Source organism: Tyto alba, unplaced genomic scaffold, assembly GCF_018691265.1.
Source record: "Tyto alba isolate M040663 unplaced genomic scaffold, T.alba_DEE_v4.0 Super-Scaffold_1, whole genome shotgun sequence".
Lineage (NCBI taxonomy): Eukaryota > Metazoa > Chordata > Aves > Strigiformes > Tytonidae > Tyto > Tyto alba.
In genome coordinates, this window is record NW_024881261.1 from 3522389 (window position 1) to 3538765 (window position 16377).

Here is a 16377-nt window from a genome sequence, read left to right on the forward strand (position 1 = left end):
TCTGAAGTCCTGTTCTTAAACTGAGGCGGTGGTGAGGAATGATTTATTCAGGAATTATTAAACAAAGAGTGAGGGCCCATAGGGATGGGCATTGTGAAGGCCTGTAACAGAAAGATATCCCTCATGTCTAAGTAATGAATGGATGGCAATAAAAAAGATGGGGCAAATAGGGCTTCTGGTACAATGTGGACACCAATAAAGGTGTGGGCAGATCTGCTATTGCCTCTGTAAGGGCCAGGATTTCACCTGTGTTGTAGCAGACTTTTGAGAAAGTAACTCTTAACTGCAGTAAAATACTTTGTCAATGCTTAGGATTTTAAAGTCCTTGCAAAAAGTATTTGAAGTTACCAATTACTTGTTATATGCTTAAAATAATGGTATTCACAGAAGGATATCTAAGCGAAGTTTAGAGGAGTAACTTGGTGAATAATGAGGGCAAAAAAACATTGTGGGAACAATTGCTACAGAATTGCTGGAGGACAAATAATGCACAGTTCAGCTCGCTGTTGCTGTGTGGATGTTTATCAGGGAGACATTTGTTACCCACATTTTCTTGGTGATTTCACAAAATTGCACTGCCACTCCCTTCTTCTACCATAGTCCAATTTTTGTATTGTCTGTTGATAAGTTAAAGAAACTTTATCATCTCTTGAGATGGCTACAAAAGGCCGTGGGAATTTAGGCCCTCACAGTAGGTTCCACTAGTGGGAATTCGGAGCCTACGTTCATCTCTTGAAAACCACCGCCCGAGTCTGCCTGGGATGAAGGGGGCTTGCGAGAGAGCCAATAATGGATTGCAGCCAAAAGGGCTCTGACCTCTATTGAGAAAAATGCTGGATCTCTTGGTTTCCCACTGATTTTAGCGTATTTGAATGCGCTCAGTATTTTATAATGACATGTTCTACTATAGGAAAAAAAAAAAATGTTAATTACACCCCATGCAAATATTTACTCACTTTATGTAATGCATCTGAAATGTGAGCCAGCAAACTATCCCCTCAGTCCACTTAACAGTACTTTTTCCTGACTTTCTAACTTCAATTATTTTCTCATCATCGCACTGTTTTTCCTTAATGCATGGAATGCACAGAAAATATGTACTTGTTTATTCAAGGGAAAAATTACACAAGTACTTTTATTGCATGTCTTTATAAGCAAAGCAACTTGCTTTCTAAATTGTTTTTATACATATTACAAACGTAGAAGAATTAAAACAAAAGAGTACTATGGTATTTATTAACAGATAATATTTTCTTTCCCTTGACTCAGGGCTGATGCAAAAACATGCTTGCTCTTAGGTTTAAATTATGCTTTAACTAGGTTGTTATAAAATCACCTGTGACTTTATTAATCTTGCAAAAATAATAGTTTTTTCACATACACGGTGGCAGGAGAATAGTAGTTTGTATGTGTTTAAACTGCTGGTTTTGTTAAATTAAGTGCTTAAACTAATTAAAGACGTTTTTTGGGGATGTCTCAGCTTTAACCTAATAAATGAAAGGCACAAGAAAGTATACATAGATACTTCCTTATTGCCCATAAATCTGTACATTTTACAACTGTAAACTCTGGAATGGAGTTTTATGACTCCCATTTCATTGAAAACTATATAGGCTATTACAGATGCTAGATATTTGAATAAGAGCAATTTTGAAATTTGGGTTTGATTGCTTTTAATTGTGAATTATGCTGAAGCTGCTGTAGTCATTATCTTAAAAACTATTTAATTAAATGTAAGTATCCAGCTGTGTGTATTTTCAAAGAGCCAAAATGCTCTAAGATCTTGAACAGAAGAGCTACATATATATATATGTGTGTGTGTGTATGTATCACAGGGTTTGCAAAAACCTTCCCTCAGTTTTCTTAAAATTTCCTTACTTGGGGTTGTTTCATTTGCAGCCTTAATGATTGTTTTAGTCTCTATTTCTTGTGTGTAATTTGAATTTTTGAAATAATAAACAGAAATTAAGGATAGGACTCAGCTAGCAGGATCAATATGGAAAGCATCCTGGGCAGAGAGAGGAATGGAGACTTGAATCCTGTTCCACCCTGACTACCAAAGAGGAACAAATCTAATATGCCCTGACCCTTCTGTCCACTGTCACCAAATGTGAGCTTTTCTTCCTCTGGATTTTTCTTCTGCAGTCTCTCAAAGTCCTAATTACATTTCTTCCTCTCTGAGAGACCATTGTCGTCCTTCCCTTTTCACACCAGTCCCCATCTTTGTGCCAGATCAATACCAGATCCCTATTCAAGACACTCTCCTCTCACTCTCTGCTTTTTTTTTTTTTTTTTCCCCCACAATTATTCCCTATCTTTCCTGTCTGAACTTCTTTCCTCCCTTAGCCACCTTTTAGCTCATGTCTTCTCTCTTGGGTTTCTCATTTGTCAGTGTCCTTAATCTTCCTTTTTCTGACAGTCTCTGGGATGAGTTTATCTATTTTCTCACCTCCCTTCCCCTCCCTAATTCCTCAGGAAATCTGTCTCTTGATTGCCCCTCTTTTTCTCCATACCAGTGGTATCCAGCCTCTTAACTCAGCCAGTCCCCGTTGCCCTCCTCTATCCCTACATGAATCTGTGGCCCCTTGGATGCGCGACTCCTCAGCTGGGTGCACAAACCAGCAAGAGTTCAGCTAAGGCTTCTGCCCAGACTTCAGGCATGCCTCCGAGTTAATGACTTGAGTTAAAGAATCAGCATTAACTTTGAATTTTCTGGCTTTTGACTTTTCTTTTCACAGCTTGACATTTTTGTAATGCTTTGTTTTTCTGGTACTTCAAAAAAACAGATGGCGAATAATGTCACAGCAGAATGCATAACCCCGACTTTGGCAAGTCTGCCACCCCATTACCACGGCTCTCCAGGGCTGGTTGATGGTGTTGTCCTCGGTCATCCTGGAGCATTGCCCCTCCTGCTTCCACGTGCCAGAAGAGCCACCGTTCGGTGCCTCATCCCGAAGCCAGCTTGGCCACCTTGGATAGATGCCACCTCGGGTAGGTGGCAGCCGTAGACAGGCCTCTCGGCAGGCAACACGTGGGCTGTCGATGGAGCCAAGGAACAACAACAAAAAAGACAAATAACTGAGGTGACAGGCTGAAAGACAGCACACGGGGAAGGGTCAGCCCATGGGCAGAGCAGAGAATTGATTCACTAACCTCCTAGATGCATCTCACTGATTTTCTGCAATACCTTGACAGAAACCAGATACTACAGTGATAGCTAATTTAAAGGTATCAATAGACAGTCACACTCCAGTCTCCTGAATCCCAAATCTTTTCCGTAGTCACACAATCACCCTGTCCCTCCCCAGCTACACAATATACTTAATCGGTGTGATACTATACATGTCTTCTCTGAACTATGACAGATTGGGGCCATGCAAACCATTTCAAAGGTTTGCAACTTAGTATATTGTAGGAATTATTTAAAGTTATGATATACATGGATGCAACTTTGCACAAAGGCATTTTTTTTTATGAACCGTGGAGATTTGCTAAAGGGCTGGTAGCTCTGATGTTCACCACTGGAGCACTACACGCTGTATCTCACCGGTCAACAGGAGGCCGTGCAGATCCCCCATATCCACCCCTCATCTCAGCTGCCTAGGGAAATAAATGGAATTAAAAATGCTTAATTTGAACTGAATGCCATCATCTGGATGTTTAAATTGGAATTGTACGAATTTGATGTGAAAAAATATATGATAATGTAATTGCGGGTTAAAATGTTATTGAGTCCTCCCAAAATGCAATTAGAGAGATACTATTCATGTTGTGAGCAGCACACCTTTAATCTTAAACTATTTCAGAAGCTCCATTTGTGTGTTTTTTTCCTCTACATTTGCCGGAAAGTTCCAGCCTAGCTTAATAATATAGTGGCAGTACTTCACAATGCTCTCCAACGTACAGAAGTAGCTATTAAACTGTCAACAGTACTAAAAGATGATATTTTGATGGCAATGGATAGGAACCCCATCTTCCTGCTCACGCTACTCAACATTTTTGTAGCTTTCAAGCACAGTCAACCATAATTTGTCACTGACTTGCATACGTGACATTGGCTGAATAGGTAGTCTGAGCTACAACTGTGTCAATCATTTCTTCAGGCAAAACTCACATAGCATCAATAGACTGCTATTCCTTTTTTCCTTCTCTGTACCTCTTGCACTCATTCCTGTTCATCGTCTACCCAGAGACCTCTGGAGAAGTTGCAGGACATGCCAACTTCATTGCTGAAGCTGTTCTGCTGATATTGACCTGTGTAATCCCCTTCCACAGCTGCAGCCAGAGATATCATTATATATACAGAATGAAAAGCAAATTTGGTCTCTGTACATCCTGCAGGGAAATGTTTCCTAGGACTGAGTTGGCCACTATCTGTCTGGCTATCTTCTCCTTTCTGCCTAACCTTTCCTTTAATGCTGCACATATCCTAAAGGACATTTTCAACATTTAGTCCAGGTGAAGAAATAGAGTTATTTCAGGTGAAAAAAAATATTTTTTGGCCACTGTTAGAAGTCCACCATGGGAGGGAGTGACCTCAGCAGTGATCTCTGCAATCACCACCTTGAAACCCTACCGCACTTGCAATCTGGAAGAAACAGCAAATTCTAGTTTGTGCCAAAATCTAGCACTTTATCACAAACTTTTCTGTCCCTGTTGCAGTTTTAAGCTGGTGATCAAAGTTTTAAAAGCCCTTCAATTTCATCTACATCAAATACTGAATAAAGTTGTGTTTCTCTCAGTCTATAACAGTTGAGAATAAATATCAGAGGCAGAAAGACGCTTTACTTATAAGTTCTCAGGCAATATCAAATTATCTCATATCCTTGTGCTCCAAGTTGTTTTTTCTTTCTTAAGTGGAATAATGAGAAAATGGTGGGAGGAAAACAACATCCACCTGGGTTGTTCTAGAAAGGCTCAGCAGCAAACATTATAAAGTCTGCCATGAAATGTTCATCAGTTTAACTTGCATTTTACAATGTAATGGTACTCTGGATGAAATTCTGAAATCATTGCAACGTTTTTTGATTTAAGGATTAACCAAAATCACTATATGCAACTGATAGCTATGTACCGTAGACCTCAATGAACTACAGGAGCAAAGTACAGTGCTAGAAGGATTTTAAGGTATTTCTTTTTATGTTCTCTGCATTTTAAGTCTTTAAACGTGTTCTGAGCCTAGGAATATTTTGTTGTTTGGCAAAAGCATAGCTTCTAGAAAGGTGTCCAGGAAATACAGAGGTCACTAGTGTACTCAGTAGATTTTTGTAGCAGGTAATCACCAACTCCATTAGAAATATGTACCCCAGAAGTGCTTCTGTCTGAGGTATTTGCTCCTTGTAAAGCCCTTTGTATACTGTAGTTAACTCCCAATATCCTTTTTGATGGCAAACCAGCTTGAATCACATATTTTTAAGACCTTTTTCCTTATCAAGTTCAAATAATTTCTGCAGCGATTTCCTACACTCTTATTTGCCAGTGTACTATTAAATATAGATAGCAAAGCTAATACAATATTCCAGTGCTCTTCTTAGCAGTATCAGATAAAATAATAAAAATCTGTGTTTATACATCCAAATAATGCATTATAGATCTACATAAGGAATTGATCAAAAAATCCTTCATTGTGTTCAATTATTAGTTGTGTGAATAATTAATCAGAATTATGATTATTTTACTGGTATTATTTTCAGTTACTGTAGATTTCTAGATGGTAAACATTGAGGAAAATAATGATGCTACCGTTAATTATTTTAAAAACTTTAAATACAAATTACAATGTCACATTGAAAAATGTCACCTTCAAAACGTCCTTTTAAAAATAACACTGCAATGTATGACTATTTTTTTTTAAAAGAAAATTATAAATCTGCTGGTTTTCATTGCAGGTTTTTTTCCCATATCTTGTACTCAGAACACAAACATTTTGGAAGCCAGGTGTTAGCTATTTAGCAGTCCAAGAGGTCATTACAGGAATATGAGCAAAGCCACGTGCGAGCAGTGTACTTGAAGATTTCCTCTTAACTTTGCTCAAGAAGCACTCAGAAACAAAGAGCCCAGCTTCAATATTTAAGTCAAGAAAATGAAACATTCATGTGCTGTAGCTAGATATCGTTGCTGTAGCCGAACAACCTGCGCCTGCCCGAGGTTGGGGATGCACAGCTGAATTCATATTCTGGTCATAAAACCTGCATTTAGGGACACAAATTCTAACCAATCAGACTAAATAAATCAGCAGGCCCAGGTTTTATCATCACAGATAGCCCTCGTTAATCCAGCAAGTTTTTCCTGAAGACAAAGGACAAAATGAATTGCTTCATCGGAGTTGCCTGAGCAGCATGCTAATGCGGGGAGGTGGAGGGAATGAATTATTCATGCCTGAGCAGGCAGATCCTGGCTTCCCCTGTCACCACCGCAACAAGTGGCAGCCGTCCCGGCCGCGCTCGGGCCGCCGCGCATCCCCCGGGAGCCCCGAAATGCCATCTGGAGAGGGGAAAGCTCCGCGCCTCCGCTGCGCCCGACACAGCCGGCTGGATTTCCAGGTTAAGCCTTATGCAAAATGGACCCGGGAAGCACAGTCGTTCGTCACTCAAATGTACCTGACCATAAACTGCTCTGCCTGGGAGAAAACGGGTTGCTTTGGTAAGTTTGTGCGACTTTTGACGTTCTCTGAATCCCCTGTAAGCTCTTTTCGCTTTACAGTAGTTTTGTGCAGTGTTTTACCAGTCTTTCTAAAAAGAGCCTGCACTCCTTTTGCTTTAAAAATGACTTTAAAAAGCCTAAAAAGGTGTGCAATATCTTTATTTTTAACTCTAGAAAATATGTAAACGGTATCTGTGGAACTGATGTTAAAGTTACAATCAAGCCTTCTTAAACTTTCAAATCCCTGTAGCACACTACTCAAACAAACCATATTTATGATCCGAGTCTGATTTCTTGCAACCAAAACTGGGACTAATGTAATTCAGCGACAAACTGGAGAATCTGAATGAGCGTGCGTTATTTTTCATACAAAATGTTGGTTCCCTCTTGTAAGGGCAATATGTGTTGCTCTTTATTCAGCTAAACACACTTCTGACTGGGTTGGGAACAGAAACTGAGACCTGCATAACATTCTTACCATGCATTAACTATTCTGTTGTATCATCAAATAGTTGAAAAGCATTGGTAACTTACCCAATTTTTCTAAGGATAGGAAGGAGATATCATTTTTATGTAAAGCATATGGCAGTGATGAACTAAGGCTAGACTTACCTCTTCTTTATTAGGTGAAAGGCATCAAAATGCTTTGCTTCCTTATTCGTTATCAGTATACCTACCTATAATAGCTGTTGAATTTGTTTGTCTGATTTTTGTTATTTTCCAGTAGTAGTACTATCGGCATTGCCTGAGAACTCTCAGGTAACTCACTACTTGGCACGGTTGAAAAATTTATATAAATAATCAGCTCCCAAGAACAGAGGCCCTGGATAGGAGTGTGAATATGAAATGAATCATGAATAAGTTTTGATTCTGGATAACAAGCTCTCCCTCTTTTTATTTGTCTGGTTTTAATTACATAGTCCAGATTCTGCTGCTTCTACTTTATTTTCTTTGTTTTGATCATAAAAGCATTTTATTTGACACCCAAAAGACAGCCAAATTTTGAAGGGATAAAAGTACAGCATAATGATATCTGGTGCTAACAGTAATTAAATGCCCTATGTTTTAAGAAAAAAAGAAGAGGTGAAAATAGGGGTATGTAAATAACGGGAGATATGCAAACAAAGGATGTAATCCTGCACTCCTTAATCATGGGAGTAATCCTTATTCACGTAAGTAATCCTGTTGGTTTCAATAGGCTCACATCAGTAGGTGCTGAAGCATAAGGCCCATATTTTTCAAGGAGATAACAGTGTCTGGTTTACCTGTTTTTTTCTGTAATGTAATTTTAACAGCAGAGTTTTTAGTGATGTGTTTGAATGCATTAGTGATAATACTAAATTAGACTTTACCAAATGTCTATTTTGCTTCTAAAAGTATAAAAGAGAAAAATGGAATAATGTATTAGATGTGTCAGTAAGAAGGTACATATCCCACATATTTTATTAGAAATGTGCTTGCAGTGGAATAGCACTACTCACCCTGTTGACTGTGTTTGCAGATTACTTTTTGGTACGAGGTATATAAACTTTGCTCCTTTTAGGATAGGATGCAACTTTAGCAAAAAATCACTCTGACACCTGATGTCTCATAACTGATATCTGAGTCTCCATAAAAGTGATGTTGATAAATACAGTTCATCTTTCTGATTTAAATACATGGGGTTTGCAGTAACGTCCTGTGAATATGTTGATTGCTGTTGTGGTCTCTGATTTTGCCAAAATAACACCTGCAGTTCTGCCTTGGGAATAACACATTTGTGTAACTGTTGTGGTTGTGTTGCCCTCCTCATCAGCCTCCCCTGGCACTTCTGAGCTTTCCACTCCAAGACCTGCCCTGTAATCCAGGACGGGCCTTGGGAGCACCTGTGTGCCCTTCCCCAGGCAGTTCATCTCCTAATGAGGGAAAACTAATTACTTAAAAGCTTTTGATACAATGGGGTTGAGAAGTATAAATAGTCATGAACTGTTCCTGGTGCTCTGCAAGCCATCAACCTGTGTTTGTGCTGGATGCCAGCAGTGGTAGTGTGGATATCACTGTTACCCTATAACCACTGCAGTTTTTGCTGTGTTTAGATGCTTTCGCTGTCAAAATATTCTTTTGTGTGTACTCTGAAGAGGCCAAAACAAAAATTAAGTAAAAATGCAGTGGATGATGGTTCCAGATGGTATGCAAAACTCACACTTAAGTGAAGTTGGTATTAAGTACCTGTTGGCTTTTTGTTGGTCATATTGAGAATGAACTGATTGTTCTTTAATCAGCTTCATTACATGGCAAAGATTTTGCTGTTTTGTAGTTGCCAATGATGTATACTATATTGTTACACAGGGATATCACATAGAAGCAGTTTAACGCTGAGCCTATGGGGCTCTTACGGACAGTAGATTGCTGGAGGGAATAAAATGACTAGGGCAAGAGGCTGGAAGGACAGACTGGAAGCTGCTACGAGGACAGACACTAAAGGGACCCTTGGCGACAGGATTTCTTTTTGCTTAATCCATACAGGGTCCCAGTAGGAGGATTAAATCTCTCCAGGTAAGTTCCTTTCTATCCCCTGACCCCTGCCCACGTGGTCAATTCCTGATCCTTGGAGAAGCCCACAAACATTGGTTGCATATTAACTTGAGTTTTATAACCGCAGTTTTGAGGGTACTTTTTTCTACATCCATTCTCCTTTGCTGAATCACAAAAAAAAAAAAAAAAAAAAAAAAAAAAATCACATGCAGCTATTTTTGTTTAAGGATCTCCTTCTGGCAATGCACAGAGGTCAGATGCCTGCTTTAATTTTTATTACATTTTGTGAATTTTAGAGTTGGCTGTTCATGCAAATTTATTGAAGTGCCTTTAAAGCTCAGCCAAAAAAAGTAATCTAGAATGGTTCAGCTCATTTTATATTAAAAGTCATGTGTGCGGCGATTTGCAGCAGCCTGTTTGTTGGTTGGTTGGTTGTTTTTTTTTTTTTAATTTGTGCATACAAATGATGCACAGCAAGAGATGTTTTCTGTAATCACTGGCACACCATTCTCGTGTGTCTCTTCATTAGAGGATGCACATCTCTCCTCGCTTCCCACCCAAGGCAGAGGGCAGGGGGGTTGCGTAGTCTCTGTTATTTCTCCAGGTTAAAAGCTCCTGTGAGAACGAAGCTAAGGGTGTTCGTGCTGTGAGCAGGTTCTTTGTGGTTTGACAGCACTCCCTCCTTTGTGTGAGATGTATTTTGTCACTCTTTGGGGTTGGTGACACAAAGGCAGTGCATTGTGGCTGTTCTGCCTGGCTGTGGGCTTTGCTACGGTTGATGGACTTTGCTGCATCAACGTGGAAGCGCGCTGAGGTTTCCTACTCAGGAATTCCATTGCAAAGCTGGTCTAAATGATAGTTGTGCTGGGCTAAGGTATTTGAAACAATACCAGCCTCCAGGTCTAAGCCCTAGTAATGCACAAAATAAAAGGCGAGTTTTAAAGTACAGGTAGGGGGAATTTTCTGGCTGTTGTTTTGCAGCTGTCTGGGAGTCTGTGGCAGAGAAAGAAGAAAGACTGGAAAAGCCAGCGTGGAGCCCACGCAGGTAGCGTGGCCTTGGCGAAGCCAACACCAGCCGAAAGTCAGCCACTTACTTTACTGGTCCCCCAGGTCAGAGCCGTGCAGCAAACTTCAGCTAAGGTAGCACGGTGTGGTCACTGGCTATGGGGCAGAGCCTGGAGCTGGAGATGTGTCCCATGGTCCAGCATGTCCCTGTGATGGGACTTGCCACATTTGGTGTGTGTAGGACCTTGGGGACAGCAGTGCCATGTGCGTGACCAGGGAACGGTCTCCAGCAGAAGGGAACCACAAGACACTGTGGATGACTCAGCTTGGTCTTTAACCTTAACAAAAGACTGAACCAACTTAACTACCTTAATTATAAGCTTATTAGTAGCTGCCTAGTGGCTTCTAAGTGGAAAAGCTGAGCTGGTATGACTATACGTACAAAGTACAATAGCACAGGTAAAACTGCAGTGCATATGAACTTCTCAAAATAAAGGTTTTCACTTGTTCTCCACGTGTCCCCTTGCTGTAAATCCCATTCTGTGTCTGAGAGCAGCCAGGCCTGGAGGAGCAGCAGTCCTTACTCTCTTTGTGGTCCAGCCCCAACCCCAAGCTCAAATCTCCCCTGGGCATGCTTCAACATTGCTCTTGTTTCATGTGATATTTCTGTCTTTCTGTCCTTCCAGAGAGGGAGAGGGGAGCAGAGGACAGTCACACTCAAACCTATGTGTGTGGTCCCAGGCACAAACCTGTCTCAGATTTCCATCAGTGATGTGCAACCTGCATTAATCACGGTTGTGTGATGGTGTAACACAGCAGTCACATGCCTGACAGTCCACCAGGACCAGCTGGGAAAATTCAGAGTAAACTACTCTCAGGCATACAATGATGATCACTATCTATTTTAAATATGCACAATTTTTCCTCCATTCTCTGGAAAGTATGCACAGCCTCTCACTGAGTGTTGTATCCTGAATTGTTGATGGTGTGTGACAATTAATAATTAGGATCCTGCATAGGGAAGTATCACAAACAACTGAAAATATATCTTTGTTGCTTTTATATAAACCTTTCCTGATGATGAAAGGCTACCAGTGGAGGCTTTATAAGGAACAGAGGATGTAGTGGTGCAGAACAAACATACAATAGACAGTGACAAAATTAGCTGTTGCCAGTTATTTTGGCCATCTTTTGGAAGATGAAGATTTGAGTCAAGAGGATAGAATTTTCCTTGTATCTGTAGTATAGCCCAGGATAAACATATGGAAAAAAAAAAAAAAGTGTTTTTAGCAGCAGAAGACAACGCTAGCTGCAGTCCTTATAGGTGGTGTGGAGCACCTCTGGGATTGTGTTTCTAATCCATCTATTTGGATGTCATTCATTGTGTTTTATACTTCTACTGATCTGGATTTCTAGTGTCTCTTAGAGCTGCATACATGTAAAATAACGTTGGCAGGTTGACTACACAACTGGGCAAGCTGGGGAGATGTCTTCCATGGCTTGGCTTGGCTGTCCCCATGGGGAACTGAGGGCAAGGCAGAGCCCATGGCCGCACATGGATAGGTACTCCCTGTGACTCTTCTGCCTTTGCCTACTGCCACTTCTGAAACCAAAAATGCTGCTTTTTGGATGCTGAGGAGGAGCCCGCTCTCCTCTCCTTGTCCCCAGCACAGCGCTGGTGCAGCTCTCCTCACATCCAGCATTTTGGCCACGTAGATGAAACAAATACGTTCACAGCTGTCAGACAATTGTACTCATAAATCAAACCATAGCTCTTGTGCATAGTGTGGGCTATTTTGGAAATGCATTTAAAATATTTTTATTTTTTCTTTTAATAATATCAGATTTTAACTGGCGAGTTCCCTTGCAAAGTCTTAAAAAAGGAGGATACTTTTTTCCTGTGTAGTCAGTTTTTGTTAACAGATCACCTTTAGGCTAAATTAGACTGAAAACACGGTTTAATCAACAAGTATATGTCTGGCTCTCACTTCCCTAAAATTTCATTCAACCATCTTTTTGCTCACGTGACTGAGTGAAAATGAGACACCCATTAAAGTGAAGGTGGGTGCTCACCTTCATTAATAATATTGTGCAGTCTTGCAAAACCAGAAAAGCAGTCTGCAGTGAGGTTCTGTGCTCACCTGCAGGTAACAGCACAAAATTTCTCAGCACAATTTTAAAAAAGGAATTCAAGCCATGTGATTTCATTCTTACTCTCTGCATCTAGAACTGAATGTGGATAATACAGCGTGCATTGTCACAGCGAGTATGATATACCATAGAGTGCATTGTGAATATATCTCTCATACAATCCTTTCCATATAGAATAAAATAGGTGGATGGAGATGCAGAACTTAAGGGGAGAAAAGAAAAAGCTGCGTACCAGAATGGACATAGATTTAGGAGGGTTGCTATGGTTTCTTTTATAAAAATCTTCCAGCCACAGAACTGACTCTTGCAAACAATGCTGTATGTAGGTGTAAAGAAACATATCCCACCTGCAGCAGCAGCCCGTGGGTACGGGGCCAAGCACAGCAGCCAGCGTTGGGCGCTTGGTGGGTGCTGGACATCGCCCGTCCAGCCGTTCCCTGTCCTCTCCTTAAAATTAAGTTGTCTTATTGCAAACTGAGAACTGCCGAGTGGTAACAGCCTTTGCTTGGTGGAAAGGTGAGTGCATAGCTAACTCACCCAAACTGTCATTTTCCTATTGTATCCTCCTCTTTTTGCTACCTCATATTTCTGAATTTCTCAACGCTGTAATTTTTAGGGCAAATGCTGCTTGCTTTGGGTTTTTTTTCTTTTTTTCTTTGCCTGCATATTGCCTTGCACAACAGCTCATGACCTAGTTCTGTCTTTTAATTGCTACTGCAATATGAATTTTAATTCCAGCTAGAGTCCAGATGTATTGAGGATATGCAGCACATGTCAGGGCCAGTGCCATTTATCTTACAGGCCAGTGTTTCCCAGCCCTTTGAATTCAGGGAGCCCTTAACATTTCTGAAAAAAATCTTAAACCATCATCATGTATTTCACTGTTGTCTGGTGATGGTAAATGGAGATAATAGCTGTTAATCTAAATGCTAATACATATTTTCTCTTACAGCTTAGTTTGTTTTACTGTTCTTTAAGCTTCAACTAAAAATATGAATGGAGATGAATGTGAGCCTTATGCTTGCATCCTCCAGTGCTCAAGTGAATGTGGCCACGGCTACTGGCAATTTCTAGGAGCCCATCTCTGTTTATAGGTACTTAATATTTTTTACTTCTTTTCATGACCATTTTTGGTGACTTATGGACATTGGTGGTAGAAGATGAGTGGGTCATCAAAAACTAGGTATCATGCGTCTGATGAAGATCATAACTTGATGAACAAGGTATTAGATCTAGCATGCTCCAAAAAAGTACAATTTTTGGAACAACGTAAACTTGTTCATAAAAAAATCTTTATTTACTTCTCTGCACTTTAGAAGAAACTGTGGCTACATGTACTGCATTTTGAGCATCCCACACATTTCCTCTATCAGTTGACATTTAGCTGTTTTGCTTAGCTAAGGTTTCTGTCTTTTGCTCCACTGAAATGGGTAGTGAAGGCAAGTTATCAATATGCCTTCTAGTGACTGCTCCAGAAAGGGCTTAATTTTAATCATTCTAAGACTGCAGCTTGTGAAAGATGCTGGAATCCTTTGGGAGGGAAAAAAAAATAAAAGCATATACGAAAACATAAGCTTTTTTAGGTTAGGTTAGGTCTTGAAATGCTGGGATATACTAGTATCAGCATAGAAGTTTAAATGTTCATTTAAAAAATATTTTTAAATGCTCAAAACTGCAAAACAGAGAAAAAATAGCAGTTTCTGAGGTACATGTAAGTGTGCCCTACCCAAAACATACTCATATAAGGCACGTGTGAGCAGAGTTTTTCTTTACATTATACTAGTTGATGTAGAATGCAGGAGAGGAGAGGTGATAATACTCTGTAGAGCCAGAAATCTGAGGACACAGCCTCGAACAAGCACTGGAGATGTGGCTGGGAGGAGAAACCCAGGGAAGGAGAGCACATGGGCACATTTGAGCTGAGTGCTGGTAAAAAACCTGGTAAAAGCTGGACCTAGGAGCAAAGCAGCTCCACGGACTTCCCCATAGGCAGTCAAGGGTTTGCATCATTTTTGAGAAGGTGCACGGAGGAGGATCTTTGTCTTCATCATTACAGTATCCTCTTATCCGAAAACTACTTGCCTGATCCTGGTGCTTGCTAGTCACTCTGCCAAGGAAAGATTTTAAAGCACGGCTGCATCAAAGCGTTATCACAGTGGTATATTACAGATGCAATGTATATTGCAACTTGTTTTCCTGGTAGACATAATGTTACTGCCTTATATTATTACTGATATTTGATGTACAATGCCTTTATATTTAATTAGTTAGCTAAAATGCTTTTTCTGCCAAAGATACGGTGAGCAGGAGAGAAAATCACCTTGATGGAGAAATGCCTCATATCAGGATGACTAAAAAAGGCAGGTAGTACAGTCTGAGAAACAGAAATTTAGTACGTTGATCCTGAAGACCCCCCAAAACTTGTAGCAGAGATTTCAGAATACAAATCAGCAATTTCTCTTTTAAAGAAAACCGTCATCGTATCACCTACAAACATTTTAGAACAGCAAATTAATCTAAAGATTATGAGGAAGGCAGCAGAAAGACGCTTCCGTGCTCAAAGGATAAGTACTTTTATGTTTGGGAAAAAGACCTCTTCCTCACCCAAAGGGCTGAAGCCTTGCCTTAAGAGGAAAATTCAGCCGTGGCCCAGGGAGCCGTGCTTATATCGTCTCCTTGATACCCACACTCACAGTGGCAACATGAGATCATTAAATAAGGTTTGATCTTCTTTTTGCATCCTCCGTGGCGACAGGAGACCGGGTTTGCTGGCCAGCAATCTGCATTGGTCTCTCGACTCCTCTTTGTGTGGTTGATGGCAATTTCTACGCTGCCGGGCTGCCCAAAGCCGAAACCTCCCTCCGCAGCGCGCAGAGCCTCCCGCCAGCAGCTGAGCTATTAGCAATTGCTTTCATGTACTTCTCTCCTGTGGGAAATGTGGGCTGACTTGGTTATTGTACGTGGGAGGAAGATGTGAGAGTGCGAGCCAAACACCGCTCACTGCAGGTCTCTTTTCTCTTGCAGGTGGAAAGATAAAAGGGTTTGTAAATGGGTCTTTGAGCCCTCTTTCATAAAACCAGGTTGTTTTTTTTTTTTTTTTTTTTTTTCCTTGCTCGGGGCTGTGAGAAGGGCCCCCTTTTGCATAGCCTCTTCTGGTTTTACCCCCCCGAAGCTGGCATAGGGTGCAAGGGTTGCAACAGAGCAGGACCACAGCTCCTGCAGTGCCTGGCTGAGGCAAAGCCGTGACTCCCAAATTGTGGTGTTGTCTGCAAACCTCTCCCTGAACAAATGGGACTGCGCAGGGAATGCTTCGGGAAGTGCCCCAGGAAAAAAAAAAAAGGGCTGAATGGGGGCTCGGTAGGCTTGTGCAGAGTTGAAGAGTTGTTTCGGTGGCTCCTTCCAGGAGCTCGTCCAGCTCGGGGAGCAAAAAAGATCAGAAAGAGCCAGGAGGGAGAAACCTGAGGAATAGCTCAGCGAGCTGCAAGGAAACTTGTGCTAATGTCTGCATTTTACAGGCTGCTAAATGAAGTCTTGTTCCAGGTCTGTGAGAAACAGTTAAGGAAAGAGCGAGCAAGGGGTGTTTCCTCATGTGCTGGGACTTCCAGACGATAGATGGGCATGGAAGGTTACTGGGTGATGACTTGGTCTAAATCACCTATGCTCATTTACTGTCTGGGTCTTCAGTGAGCTGCTCTGCCTCTTACGTCCAAATTCTGCTTTATTACTTTTAATGTTGTTTCTTTTCCCCTTTGTGCTCCTCAGGTAGCAACTGCATTTTAGCTTGTTTTCAGAAACCAGCAATAATATTTCCTGAGACGATTCGTTTCTTTAATTTGTTGTTGTTCTGGTGTCTGACGCTTCCCGCTTGTGCAGAGCTCTCCCTGGACTTGAGAGTCTCACTGCAGTACATGTATCATGAACACAGTTTATTTTAACTAGGGCTCACAGAAATTGGTAATACTTCAGGCCAATTTCTACAGTAAATCGGAACGCATTCAGCAAAAACATGTGCAGCCAGTGATCAGACATAATTGCCAACAATTTCACACCCACAGCATCCTTGCT

At 41.0% G+C, this 16377-nt stretch overlaps 1 protein-coding gene across 4 annotated transcripts in view; it reads left to right on the forward strand.

Moving 5' to 3' along the window:
• The window catches only part of CUNH10orf90 (chromosome unknown C10orf90 homolog), a 103676-nt gene that overhangs the window by 29793 nt on the left and 57506 nt on the right, over window positions 1-16377 (forward strand). For 2 of the 4 annotated variants that reach the window (XM_032992145.2, XM_032992151.2), the window contains exon 2: window positions 5889-6642. The exons of 1 other annotated variant lie outside the window; for it this stretch is intronic. In XM_032992145.2, coding sequence (XP_032848036.2) covers window positions 6339-6642 — 304 coding nt within the window. In that variant the 5' untranslated portion in view covers window positions 5889-6338. Of the gene's footprint in view, window positions 1-2786; window positions 2992-5888; window positions 6643-16377 lie in introns of all 4 variants that reach the window. One more of the 4 variants, XM_032992138.2, reaches the window with a different exon arrangement.